General features: G+C 43.9%; 1 protein-coding gene across 12 annotated transcripts in view; it reads right to left on the bottom strand.

Annotated features, from left to right (window-relative positions):
• The window catches only part of BRSK2 (BR serine/threonine kinase 2), a 303,532-nt gene that overhangs the window by 81,411 nt on the left and 207,813 nt on the right, over positions 1-14,308 (bottom strand). For all 12 annotated transcript variants that reach the window (XM_053946173.1, XM_053946174.1, XM_053946176.1 and 9 more), the window contains exons 4-5: positions 13,227-13,367; positions 3,012-3,128 (exon numbers count right to left, since the gene is read on the bottom strand). In XM_053946173.1, the coding sequence (XP_053802148.1) occupies positions 3,012-3,128; positions 13,227-13,367 (258 nt within the window). The remainder of the gene's footprint in view (positions 1-3,011; positions 3,129-13,226; positions 13,368-14,308) is intronic.

The following is a 14,308-nucleotide window of genomic DNA, read 5'->3' as shown; positions in this document are numbered from 1 at the left end:
GTAATTACATCATAGCTCAGGTTACATGAGGCTACTCTTCGTGATGCCAGTCAAGACTGCGGTGACCTGAAGATACCCAAACTTTGGACTAAACTTAGCAGTTCATTTGTCATAGCAAAGAATTTTTGACTGCAGTCTTCCCGCTTCGCTGAACTGACAAAGTTAGCTGTATCACACAGCTCAACCCCATCTGAGCCTCCCACTGTGACTGACAGAAATACCTGGAGACTCCCTGCATGACTGTCAATGGAAATATTAAGAGTTTCATCTCATTATCAGTGTTCACAGTATGGATAAAGCCATTCTTGAAATTAACATATGGGTACATGGAGGAGCATCTCATTAAAGCTCAATATCTCAGCCATGATTCACTCTGCTTTGTTCCTTTTCATGCTGGCTGTAAGTACCAACTACATGGGTAGGTAAAACTGCTGCCTTGAAAAGCTTGGAGGTTGGTTACTGTGTGTGCTGCAAGGGAAAGGGAGTCATAACTGGATTACCTTTCCCTGTGAACAGTGTGGCATATTATATATTTCTTCCTTCCTTCACCCCCCAAACCAAAGAGATCATAGGGCACCAGTATCAGCCATGCTGGGCTGCATGCCAGGAGAATTAATGAAGTGGTGTAATAGTTCACATGGATGTCTAGTGATTGGCAACACACTTAAAATGCATCTGCAAGGCAGGAGGTCATAGCGTTGCTGCTGTGTTCTGTTTATTACAGGCACATCTCTTCCATTCCATTGATTTCTTTATTAGTGCATTTTAAGGCCACGATGTGGGGGCTGGATGTGCTTCAAGCATGCAGGTTTGAATTCCAGCACAGCTTATGGGAAGGAAGTCTCCCTTTGAGACTCCAGATACGGATAACAGAGCTCAGTGCTAACAAGAACAGGAACCCTACAGAGAGGTTCGCGAGGAGTATGAAAAATCCTGCAAGGCAACTGAGGTTGGGTTGGTTTTTATACTTCCTCTTTTTTTTTCTCACAGAAGGAAGGGGAACAATTTTCTCTAGAGAGTGTAGAGGCTTTGCGGCAACTGCAGGGAGGACTGCATTTCCTGATCTAGAGGGGAAGTTTGAAAGAAGCTGCAAGCAGCAGATGTGCAGAATCACAGAATGGTTTGGACTGGAAGCGATCTTTAAAACTCAACTAATCCAATGCCCCTGCAATGAGCAGGGATATATTCAAGTAGATCAAGTTTCTCAGAGCCCCATCCAACCAGACCTTGAATGTTTCCAGGGATGGGGAATCTACCATCTGTCTGGGAAACCTGTTCAGTGTTTTACCACCCTCAATGTAAAAAACTTCTTTCTTGTATCTAATCCACATTGACCCCTTTTTTTTTAGCTTAAAACAATTATCCCTTGTCCTATCACAACAGGTCCTGCTATAAAGTCTGTCCTCATCTTTTTTATAGTCCCCCTTTCAGTACTGAAAATTTGCAATAAGGTCTCATGGAGCCTTTTCTCTCCAGACTGAATAACCCCAACCCTATTAGTCTGTCCTCACGGGGAAGATGTTACAGCCTTCCAACCACCTTCATGTCCTCCTCTGGGCCCAGTCTAACAGGTTCATATCCTTCTTATGCTATGGATCCCCCAAAGCTGGATGCAGTACAGATCTCACCAGAGCAGAGCAGAAGGGCAGCATCCCCTCCCTCTCCCTGCTGTCCACATTGCTTTGGATGCAGCCCAGGACATGTTTGGCTTTCTGGGCTGAAAGTGCACATTGCTGGGTCACATCTAGCCTTTCATCCACCAGTACCCCCAAGCCCTTCTCAGCAGCACTGCTCTGAATCCTTTAATCCCTCAGCCTGCACTGATGATACTGAGTGTCTCCCTACCCAAGTGCAGGGTCTTATAGATGACCTTGGCATCACAGCTCCTTGCTTTTCATCTGTTCTGCTAAGATCTCAGATCTTGACTTGACACAGATAGGAGAGAACCGGTGGGTCTCAGTTTACTCACCAACCAGCATACTATCATATCATGAACGTCAAATACTTTTGATATTCATTATTTATGGCTTGGAAAGCAAAGGCTAGGACTGAGAGGCGGTGGCTGGGCTTTAGAGAGAACCACAATGCCTCCATGTCTACCCTGAACTGCCTTGGTCCAGAGAAGACACCAAAAAAAAAACCATGAACTGTAATGAGTTGAGGATGGGCCTGGGCTGAAGTAATCAGAATCACACTACCAATGGCCAAGAAAAGTCAGTCTGCATGGGAGGAAGTGGAAATCTGCTGGTACTATCTGTTTTCTGTGCTTGCTGTTAAAACAAATTAACACAGCTAAAAGCTGGTGAAGTGGTGCCAGGCTGCAGCAGCTCAATGCAGCAGCTGCCCTTGCTACAGCTCAGTGCCACAGCTGCACAGTCACCTTGGCACTGGGAATCAGAGAGCATGGTCCAGTGGTGCCTGAAGGCAACTGAATTTGCATGGAAATGTCTTTAGACTGCCCCTGCAATATTCCTCCAGGCAGGCTTTTTTGTACCCACATTCATGCCTTGACAGTCATTGCAAAGGACCCTGCTTCCTCCCTGTCACTCTGCATGGGAGCTGACAGAGGCAGTGTTGAGCATGAATACGAACAGCTGCATGCAAGCAGACAGCCTACACAGGACATGCAAATTCCATTTAAGAACATTTTTCTCCCCCTTAATATTTTTTCAAAGCCTCTTCTTAAAACAGTCAACCACTGCTTTCAGTTCCCAAAAATCATATGGCCAGTAAAGGCAAACACACCAGCATATGCAGATGAATCCAAACCTGAAAGCATTGTTTTTTATATCTGTATGTGACACCTGCAGTGGCCTGCTTTTCACTATAAAGCACTAAATCCCCCTTCTTTCAGCTTTCTTCTACACGACGTGCATCATATAAATTTATTGTCTTGCTGGGAAACACCTGCACTGGTGCAGACTGCGGGTCTTTACTGAAACCCTTTCTATAGACAACTTCTATGTCTGGAATCTGTCCCTTATTTTTGTAATATGCTTTGAGATACTCACCCACAGCTGGTTTCTAACAAGCTGTCTCCAACCTGCAGCGATGCCATCCCAAAGTCTGCTATCCGGATGTTGTTCTTTTCATCCAGCAGTAGGTTTTCTGGTTTTAAGTCCCTGTGGCTGTAAAGAAAGGGCCAAAATGTAAATTAAATTATCCATAACAGCTTTCCCACTCCATGACTTGTTTTGTATTCAGAATAGCATCCAACCTGTTTTACTTTAATTAATTTAATTTGTTTTCCTGTCCCAGGCAGGAGAATACACATATCCAAGATCCAATCCTTGCAGTATTCTAGACCATATCCCAGATGCCCTCTCCTGATGAATGCAAGGCCTGCAGTGTCCTGACAGGAAAGGGACATCTTCAACTTCCAGTGAAACCAACACAACATGAGGGAGAAACTGAGGGAAATAGAAGGAGGAGAATTTCAGCCTGGATTTAGGGCTGGTATACTCTATCATATGACAGCTCCTTAAGGTAGGAAGCAACACCACCAATATATTCTGTCAACAACAAGAAACAAAATGAGTGATATAAAGAGTAAAAACCTTCATGATATAATGCTACTGCAAAAAAGCTCCTATTAGGAGTTGTTTACACAGGCATAAGACTTTGAAATAATTTTGGGTAATTAGCTCTGACGCAGAAATCCCTTCAACTCAGCAGTGTTTTAACTGAGGGTGTCAGCAGTGGGAAGGAGAGAGAGGATTCCCTCCTTTCCATCAAAGTTTGATTCTCTTATTATCTATCAACATGGCAAGAGCCAGGCAGCCACGACCTTCATGATGGCAGCTCCTGCTCCACATCACATAATGACAAATTTATTAATTTCCACTGCTCACAGCCAAAATCACTGTGCACCCATGTCTGCATCTAAGTACTCAGGAGATTCTGTACTACTATAACATTCACTTGATTTTACATACAAAAATCTTGCAGAGAATTTGTCATGAATGTGCCTTTTTTTCCCCTTTTTATTTGCAGCTCTTGGAAAGTCACAGAGATAAGAGAAGCACTCTTTTCTTGGTTTTGCTTATGAGTAGGCAAAATTACTCTGATAATACAAGGTCTAAATAGCAGCACTCAAACAGGAGGGACTGCCAGCTTCTCTGGATAGGCAGAACATAAATTTGTGGGAAATGGACATCTAACAACAACTGAGTGTCAGGCAAACCCACTTGCAAAAACTTAAAACTAAACGCAGTTCCTCTGACCATAAACTGAACTCAGCAACCACGTGTCAGAATAGTCAAGTGACACCAATCATGGAAGGCAGGCTTATCTTTGTGCCATTTCCTCTTCACTTTTTAAAACATTCCTCTAACACTCCTCAGGCATGTAAGTGTAATTCTACCCCCACAAAAATGTGAAGGTGGACGGTCTCTTTCCTCTCAGAGCAACATGAGCAGCATGACAAGGTCTTGGAAATGAGATCCTCTGATCTGAAGAGAAGAGGAATGATCGGTTAGAGACAACTTGTAAATAATGCAGGTAAATTCTATGTAAAACTAGAGCACACGGTAATAGGATACCTGGGGACTGTAACAATTATTTCCAAAGGAAACTCTCAACAAAATAGCACACGTTCAAAGCAGTTACTGGTCATTCACCCCACTGAGACCTATTATTTGTTCTCTCCTGCTTTTTAAAATTTAGTCTCCAGTCTTGCATAAATATGATGAACCCTGCACAATGGCCTTGTTAACAATGAGAAAACAAACCTGTGAATAATAATTGTGATTCAGATTTGTGGCACATTTTCATCTGAAAATGCAAAAGGTGCTTTATCCAATCTGTATTTCTCATACAAATTCACGGTTTGAGATAACAGACACAGAAGACTTATTAGGTCTATAATAACCATCAAGATAGTAATAATTAGTTGACAAAAAATGCAGGAGATGAGTGACAGGGAAAGGTTCCAAAGGCAGTGAATGACCAGTTAATGGCCAGGAAAAGAACCCTGAATGTCATCATCAAGGACAGCAGTCCCAGACAAAGGCAAGATCATCAACACCTGCCAAAGTTTAACATACTCCAGCTCCAGCAGTGAAATGAAGTGAAGAGCCCATGGTTCTAAGGCAAGTGAGGAAAGCCGGATGCTAATGAGACAGTAGTGTGTGATTTCATCCTTCCTCCAGCAGACATTCCGGACAGTTCTCATCTTAAAACTGCTTTCATTAACGTGAAGAACTTATCCAGCTGGGGAGGTGTGCTGCAGTTCCCCTGTCTGAGTGCTTGGGGACAGGTAACAGCCCCTGTAGAATGAGTGCTGCTTGTTTGATGCTATGAAACAAGAAACCTCCCCACAGATCAAGCTGAGTGCGTGTCCTGCTGTGCAGAGTTTTCAGCAGCTATAGTCGTCTTTCAGTCTTGGCAACTGCTCCTGGCTGACTGTTGAACACATACATAGTATAGAAGTTGAGGGGGCTGCTGCCTGTGCCTGTTCCACTGCTTGTGCACTGCATGATATGGTACGATTCATATATACAGTCTATAAAATACTACTGACACATGACTTTTGTGCCTAAAAATTGAATCCTTTGCTTATCCTCAAATTGTGTGGCTCATTTAGAGAGCAGGAACAACCAAAGTAGAGCACGACCTAAGCACAGGATGTCCACAAGCCTAGATGTACACTCACAACAAAATATCTTATTTCAGGAACATGGTGCAGCTAAAGGAAATGAAAAAAAGTTCCCTTTTCATGGCTGAAAACTTCCAGCCTTGGCAGATCTGTGTGCCAGGTGGAGCACAACGTGTGTGAAATCTTGAATGAGCCCCACTTCCTGACCACTAAGAGGCAGTGAAAGGGAAGGGACAACACCTTTGAAAATCGGCACAATATTCAATTGTGGAGTCTCCTATTTCCTGTGTCATCCTGTCTTCCCATCAGCTGGGATCCACAACACAGCTTTAGGCCTGGGTTTTTTAGGGAGAATCAAGTGGGGAAATGAGGTTCCTGTAAGTTGCCATGTATATTATGGGTTTTTTTGAGAGTCACTGCAAGAAAGAGAGGAAAAATCCATCCACATTCCAAACATGGAGTAAGCTTCACCTCATTGTGCTGCACAATGTTTTTCCATGAATGATCAGTCTGATGGAGGTCTTTAGGCAGACGTGCTGACCCAGCTCCCAGTAAGCACTTTGAAAGCCTTAAGTTGGGAATCTGGGCATTTGTGGGACAGGGATAGTATGTGTGAAAGTGTGGGAAATGGAAAAGGTATTGTCCGACATGAAAGTAAAACTGGAGTAGCAACAGACCTTAACAGGTTTCTTTTCTTTTCCTCCAGATACTCATGAAAATAAAACCAAGAAAACTTATCACCTCTTCACTATAGAAATTATCACTTCACTGAGCAGAGAGGAGAATTGTTACATTTATGGCTGCCTGGCTCCCAAAATACAAGAATGGTTTTGATACAGCCATTTTGCTCTGACCCTTCTCCATCTCTTTTTCAAGACAGTCTCTAGTGCCCAGTATGGATGGTTAGCCTAGGAATTTCACAGCAGCCTGAGCACAAATTTTGTATTTTGCCAGCACTGCTTTCAGAGATCAGGGTGCCAGTGAGATCAGGCAGTACTTGCACATTCACCCCCAAGTGAATTATATGCCCCAGTGAAAATTTTCCTTTAGCTGGAGCATTCCTTTGATAGCCATCTTTGGGCCACTTTGAATTTGCTGAGGCAGGATCCTGGGAATAGGAGTCAGGCCAGGAGTTTGCATCAGAGCAGCAGAACCAGCATCGCTGCCACTGAGAAAGAGACTTCCTCTCTGCATTTGCATTTCCCATCTTTGTATTGCCAGCTTTTCAAATGCCAGGGGGAAGGGAGAGAAACACATGGGATAGGGAAGGCTTGTTATAATTTACCTAAGAGCCCAGAAGACCGGACTGTCTAATGCACTCACATTTGAAAAGAATTCTCTTGTGCCAAAATGAAACAAAACAAAACAAAAATCCCACTGTATGTGGTAATTACTTGGCATTAATGGAACAGTGCAGAGTAAATGCATTTAATCTGGTTCCATTCCAGTTGATCTCTCTGGCTCTCCATGTCTTACATGACTGCATCAACTCCTCTCTCTGCAGGTAAACAGAAGACTCATTACCCTTTCCTTGTTCTAAAGGCTCTAAAGCTGTTGGGCCTTTATCACATGGCTAGAAAACCAGAAGAGAAGAAAGCAGCTTCTTTTCTGACAAACACAGCAAAGCCTCCAATTGAGCACTGCATAAGCTGAGAAGGAATGAGAAGGAGAAATGCAGGACTGCAGAAGTCAGTGTAACCCCTGATCCATAGCGGCCACGGAATCCCAGAGCTCCACAAGCAAGACAACAGCACAAGAAGTCAGCCTCTGGAGCCAGCATCCAGTGCGCTTTTGAAGGGAGAGCATGTGAGTGAAAGGGAGCCACAGAGCAAGCCATGGCAGGGGAAGCACATGCTGTCAGACTCACTGCAACATCCCACTTTCACAAGTTACAACAAAGGCTTTACAATTTCCTTGCAGCGTAAGATGGATGCAGAGACAACTCTGAAAAAATTGTTCCATGGAAATGGGCACCATTCTTGGAGATGGTGCATGGAAAATGAAAGGCACAGATATGCATTAACATGTTCGAGCTTCCCACTTCCACACTGGCCATGCTTGCTTTCTAGTCACAGCTAGAGATGCTGTTCAGATAGTTCCTTTAATTTGCTCCAGTGCTTTTCCAGTCCATCCTCCTGCTCTGAGAATATCCCTGTACCTGTACTACAGCAATTGCAGAAGAAACATGCTCTGCCTGTCACCCAGGGCTGCCAGAAGAATTCTGGCGTAGGGACAGACTCTAGATCTTGGATTCAAAGGGGCTGTTGCCTGACATGAGATGACAAACTAAGCCATTATTTTAAAGTGATGTTTGAGCTGAAACGTTCATATCAGTTTCTATGACAATTCATTGTCGGTCACAGATTTCTAACCCAAGAAACCTCTTAATTGGAGTAGTTGCAGGTCATTTGTACTAATCAAATTGTTGGCTACTTTGCAAATACTTTTCTTACTGACCTCAAACTCCCAGAAGGGCCAGGCCACAGAACAACTGTTCTGCAGTATGCCTCTTAAAGTGCCTGATGTGATGCAAATAACTTATCAGTAACAATTAATAGCATGAGAAACATTATTTTAAACTTCATGAGCAAAAAAAAAAAGCCTTTTATTTTATTTTCTCTTGCTTCTGCAAATAAGATCCAAACATGTAATTTGTATCTACCTACAGAAGATTCTTGGTTTATAGCCATGGTTGCTATGCTCAAATTTATTAAGTTTTCACAGAATTCTGCAGAACAAGTAAATATAATTATAGCTAGGAAAAAGACAACATCTATAAACATATCAGGAGGCCCGGGGAAAGGTTTGTATGCATAAAACATTGCTTGCTTTTAAACAATTATTTCCATTGATCCACTAAAATATATTGTTTCTCCCTGCCAACCTCTCCTCAAAGCATATATTCATGTATTTCAAAGCCAGAACAGCCTGTCAGGTCTGATCACCACTGCTGCACTTCCCAGAAAATGTTACCTGGTTATGCTTACAGTAAGACTATGCCGTTTTTGAGTTTCCAGTGGCTTACATAAAGAAGAAAACTTACAAAAATACATGTCCCCTGATTTTAGCTGAGCTGGTAACTTTGCCTTTGGCATTGCAGCTGCTGCATTTGATGGCTTTTCTCCCGTTCCCTGTACAAGGGATATCTGAAAATTCCTCGCCGTTTTACAGTGAGTCTTGAGCACAGAACTGAAACTCCAGGACTCAGGTAATGAATGGTGAGCTTTCAACAGGGTGAAAATGCACCTTTCTTACTTCTGATAGTCTGAAAGAAAACTTGAACACTCAAGTACCAGAAAAAAACCCCAAAGAAACAAACAACAAACCAGCAACCAATCTTATAAAATTCCCCCATTTCTGGACCAGTTTCACATCTGGAGGCCTTGAGTCATGATTTCAAAGTGCCCATCTGCTGCAGTCTTCAGCATTTGACAGACCCTCAGAACACCCCAGTACGCTCCTTATAGATGAAGCAGGGCAGAGCAGGAGTTATGAGAAGGGTGGCACTACATGACAGAACATGGCAGCTGGCATTCTTCAGCTCTCTCTGTTGCTCAGAGACACCCCAGATTTCTCCCTAAAAGCCTGCTTCCCTTACTGACAGTGGTCGGCAGCTCCTGCCTGCAGAAATATACCAGAAATATACCAGAGATTTTGGCACTAGCACTGTGAAATCTTGAAGCATTGTTTTATGGGGAACCTCTCCCTCCCCGCACGGAGGGAAGAGCACAAGGCAAAGCCCAACAACACTGTTATTCCTTGCCTCAGCCCTCCAAGTCACGCATGCCTGTGCCCACGCAGGCACACACAGACACTCTCCAGCAAGAGCCTTCCCTGGCTGCACTCAAACAAGCACAGCCCTGGGCGAGGAAAGGAGAAAGGGCCCTCCTAACTGTCATTTATCAATATTCATAAAGAACCTGCCTTAACCCCTCTTGTACATGCTCAGGAAAAAAAAAACCAAACCAAACCAAACAAACAAACAAAAAAACAAAACAACAACAAAAAAAAAAAAAACTCAAAAAAAAACCACACCAAAAAAGAAACCAAAAAAACCCCACAAAAACACAAAATGAAACGCAACCAAAACAAGAATAAAATGAAATAATCATCTCCCTGCTCATTACCGCAGGGGATTTCCTCTCAATGTCACCACTGCCCTGCGCAGTAATTGGCATTATCTGTTATCTCTGAAGCCGTAATAAGGTTTGCCACGGGGCATTTTCTGTAATCATATTTTCATTTGTCAGCTCGCGAGCCTCAGACGGCGGAGCGGAGCCGGGCCAGGGCGCGGGCGCGCGGCGGGGCAGGGGCCGCGCGGCGCCAATGGCGGCTCGCGCCGGTGATGTCACGCCCAGCCAATGAGGCGGCTGCCAGCCCGCCCCGCCCGGCGCTGCAGCATTCCCCACAGCCACAGGGAACCGGCTCTTCCCGAGGAAACCGAGCGCTTGGCACCCGGCCCCAGAGCCGCTCACCCGAGGATTCCCGCAGAGAACACAGCCGGGCACTCAAAGCAGCTGAGAGCTGCCCCGCATTGCGGGGGCAGCGCATTCAAAAGGGGCTATTGGCTCGGGCACCCAGCAGAGGTACCCTAAAGGCCCAGAAAGTAGGAGAGCAGACACACTCAGTACGAGGTGAATGGCAGCTTAGGCAAAATCCATCGGTTATGTCCAAAGAAAACTTCCTAAGCTGGGATGGCCTCACACGGATGTCCGGGGAAGCTCAGGCCCTGCGCCATTCCCTGCGCGGGTGCTCGGCGCGCCCGCTCCGAGTACTGCAGCACGGTGCGGAGCCCTGGGAGCGCAGGGAAGGGCTGGGAGGAGAAGCAGGAATGCTGCATCACTGAGCCAAGTGCTTGCCAGCTCAGCGAAGGCAGCGAGGTAACACAGATCCCACGCGATATCCCTGCCATCACGAGTGGTGCCACTCGTGCCCGTGGGTCCCTGGTGTGGCACGGTGCTACGTCCTCAGAGGACACGACAGTGCCTTACCCATAAGCGTTCCCTGATGGCCGAACTGCACCACAAAACCCTCTAAGTGACTGCACCACAGAGTGAAGTACACCAAATATTCCTCCACTGCTTCCAGTAAATAAAGTAAGAACAGGAAGCACATAACATTTTTTAAATAAAACACAGACACAAGCTCCACACCTATTCTGCTTCCTTTTCTCAGCTGCTTGTTTGAAAATACCTCTCAGACAGAGGCAATTGCTCCACACGGTAGCAGCAGAAGCTTTTTACTGATGGGAGGGGGATCAGGGAATCCTTTCTGAATCTTTGGTCCAGGTGTATCAATGCATTTTGAGCAGTGAATGCTGAATGTGGTTACATGTTGCTGTTAAAGTAAGCCACAGGTATTTCCCAGTGTTTTGGGATGTACTGGAAGAAGATGGGACTATTATATGAGTCTGGGGACACCAGACAATCAATCTGTTCTGTCAGTAGGCTGGAGGCACCCACATTTATTCATTAACCAAAGCAGTAAGCCTTCATTTTTCAATGTGGTCATAACTGGATAACCTGGCTGATGAGATGATTTGTCATTTCACTGCCCCACGACAGGACAAGGTCAGGTTTCATTGCTTAGGAAAGCACATTAAGTTTTACACTCACATATATATTTATGCATGCTCTGATTTTCTGATAACTGTCCAGAACACAGCACAGAATATAACACAGACCACATGAATCTCAGAGTGACCTGGAGGCAGAGCTTAGGATTTACTGCTAACTTACCCAGCACTAGATGCTCATCAGTTGGGAGTTAGCAAGGAGATGGGATTTACTGTCAAATGAGACTACTGCCCACAATCCAGTCAGTACATTTAACAGAGGAAAATGGATTCCTCAAGATAGACATGCATCTCCCTAGAAAATATCACATAGTGTTAAACCTGCAGAGGTGCTTGTCTGTCTGTCTGACAGCCTCACCATGATCCTCACTTAGTTTAATAGTGTCTCCCAGATCCAGAGGCATCCGTAACAAATCCAAAGGACTAGCATGTATGTACATATATGCATGCTTTAGTAGAAACTTCTATCCCAATGGAGATTCTGATTTCTCTGGAATATTCATTTGAAAGCGTAAATCATTTCTCTTCAGCTGTACTTAAACATTTTCGAGTGTTTTTGGATTGGATCTCTTAAGTATTAAGCCAAGTAGGGAACAGAAACATGTATGTATGCAATCCACCAGTGGTTACACTGCCCAGTGTACGTAAAAAATAACAGGTCTACAACCTGCCAAGGATCATGCTGGTTCTAAGGAGGTCATGATCACTCAGTGTAGTTGAATAGCAAGGAGGAAAAACTATGGAATTCTGAATAAATCTGGTCAGAAGTCGCTGCCAACAGAGAAAACTTAGGTCTTCTAGTTAGGGCCTGCAACCTGCTCTTGGCTTCTCTGGGAATTTTTCTGACTATAGTAACCCTTCCTGTGGCAGGTGGGCATTGTCCTCAGGACCTCCTCACCCAGATCCACCACCTTTGAACTGCCTCTTCTGCTAAGAGCATGCGGTTATACTCTTTTTATAGAGTATACTCTTCTTAATATATCTTCAAGAAAGACTCTTCTTTCCCTTTCCATTTATTAGAAATATGTTCTCTTACAGATCACTGTTTCTTGATGAAATGACTCAGAGATGTAGGGGGAGGGGGCTAGAAGAGCATGTTAAATATTTAAACATCCATTTTTGCTGTGGCCATCTGATTTCTGAGTTTTCTGCACAGAACTGGGGATACAGAAAATTCCTTTATGGCTACTGAGAAGTAACCACACAGTGATTATGCAAATCCAGCTACTGCAGTATCTCTGAGTGGCCCTTGGCCTCCTGGAGTGGGGGATCTGTGGTTGGCTGTGGCTTTGGAGAAGCAGCCATGCAGACATAATGTAAATGTTCTCTCCCAGCCAATCCAAATGCAAAGAGCTGCATTTGTGAGAAATAAGCAGGCAGTTATGGGTCAGTAGCCGTACAGAAACTCTTGTGCTCAGACTGAGTGCAACAACTTGATTTCAGTATAATTTAAATTATCTCAACTTGCTGAATATGAAAGAGAAACGGGTCCAATATAAAACGGTACCTGAAAGCACAGGTTAAACCACACTCTATGGTTAAATAATACGATGGAGTCAGTAAGAAAGTTCTTCTTTCTACTGGAAAGGAAATTAAAGGCAACAGTGACTCAAATGCCAAGAGGAGCCTCAGTAAAGGTTGCCAAAAGCCAGCAGGTTTCTGAAAACTGAAGGGAACCATAAAATGACTTCACTGTGTTTGCAGTTGTCCCAGGTTTCTTCAGGGATTCATTTTGATACAGTGTCTGTAGTTCTTAGTTATTAGTAAGCACAACAAAAATAATGGAAATGAAATTCTTTTCCTCGGTAGTTTTGGTTTTCCTGTTTAAACCCTTCCCTGTGAATTAATTCTTCTCCACTGAAAAATGACAGACAATCTTTTCCATGAGAAGTCTGTCTGTGACTGGTACACTGTCTCACACATGGACAAGAATTAAAAAATACACCAGCACTTTGCTTTTAGAGCTTTACAACATCAGTTACTTAAAATTAAAAGTACCAAGGTAAGACCCCTTTATTGTAGCAGGGAACTTCCTTTGGAAATGGTTGTACTCACCATATTGAATGACTGTGGCAGAAGTCTAAAGCAGAGATGATTTGTCGGAAGAACTTCCTGGCTTCTTTTGGTGTCAATCTTCCCTTTTTTACGAGATAGTCGAAGAGCTCCCCACCTGACACATGTTCTAGCACCAAATACCTAGAAAAACACAAAGCCGGGATTTTTTAAGTATGTGATCACACCAACCCCCTCACTCTCACACAGTTATATACAAACACTTGTGTTTATATGTAGTCAAGGGGAACACTTCCAGAAATAACAGTGGAAGAGAATTGGAATTTTAAAATCAGGAGTAATTAATATGTTTAACAGTGGTTCTGCAAACTTCACACCTGCCATTGTTGGATTCAGTATCCAATGGCATAGCAAGACCTAATCAGGAAGCTAAAAATTACTCCAAAGACCAGGACAGGAAGCAGAGAATAATCAGGTATAAACTTCCACAGCAGGTCTCAAAGCTACAGTGGAGTAAGACTCTGTACCAAGAAGCCTCAGGTCCTTTAACCAAGCTGACAATTCTTTTATAAAACAGCTGTGGCAAAGCTGCAGTCAGACAGTACCAGACAGATATCAACAAACCAGAAAGAACTGAGGTGAACAATGTACATTATTAAAAAAGAAAAAAAAAAAAAAAAGAATCACATGTATGTGCAGCCTATATAAAAGCTTAGCTTTTGGTGCTGAACAACAGTGATTGGCTGGAGCAGCTGCCTGGCCTTGCAACTCACAGGTGAAAAATGTGGCACTGATTGAATACATGTGGCTCAAAGGGGGCCAAGGAGCAGGAGAGGAAACTCCTGACCTCATGCAGCACTCCTGGCAGTCATAGAGTGAAGAGTGAAACCTTCTGGAAGGAAAGGACTTGCCATGGATGGACCAACTTGCTGGTTTTTAAGTAGGGCTAATGAAAGGCAGCCAAGCAAAGGAAAGCTGTATAAATCTCTGGAAATGTTGCCTAATAGTGGGAGTGACGGTTTTCCCAGGGAAGTGGCAGGAACATCATCAATGGAATCCTTTAAAAACAAGTTTGAGTGTACTTCTCAGTCTCTGCCTCCCAACAGTGCAGCAGACCATACTGA

Source organism: Vidua chalybeata, chromosome 6 (genome assembly GCF_026979565.1).
Source record: "Vidua chalybeata isolate OUT-0048 chromosome 6, bVidCha1 merged haplotype, whole genome shotgun sequence".
Taxonomy (NCBI): Eukaryota; Metazoa; Chordata; class Aves; order Passeriformes; family Viduidae; genus Vidua; species Vidua chalybeata.
This window is presented reverse-complemented; position numbering and strand designations above follow the sequence as displayed.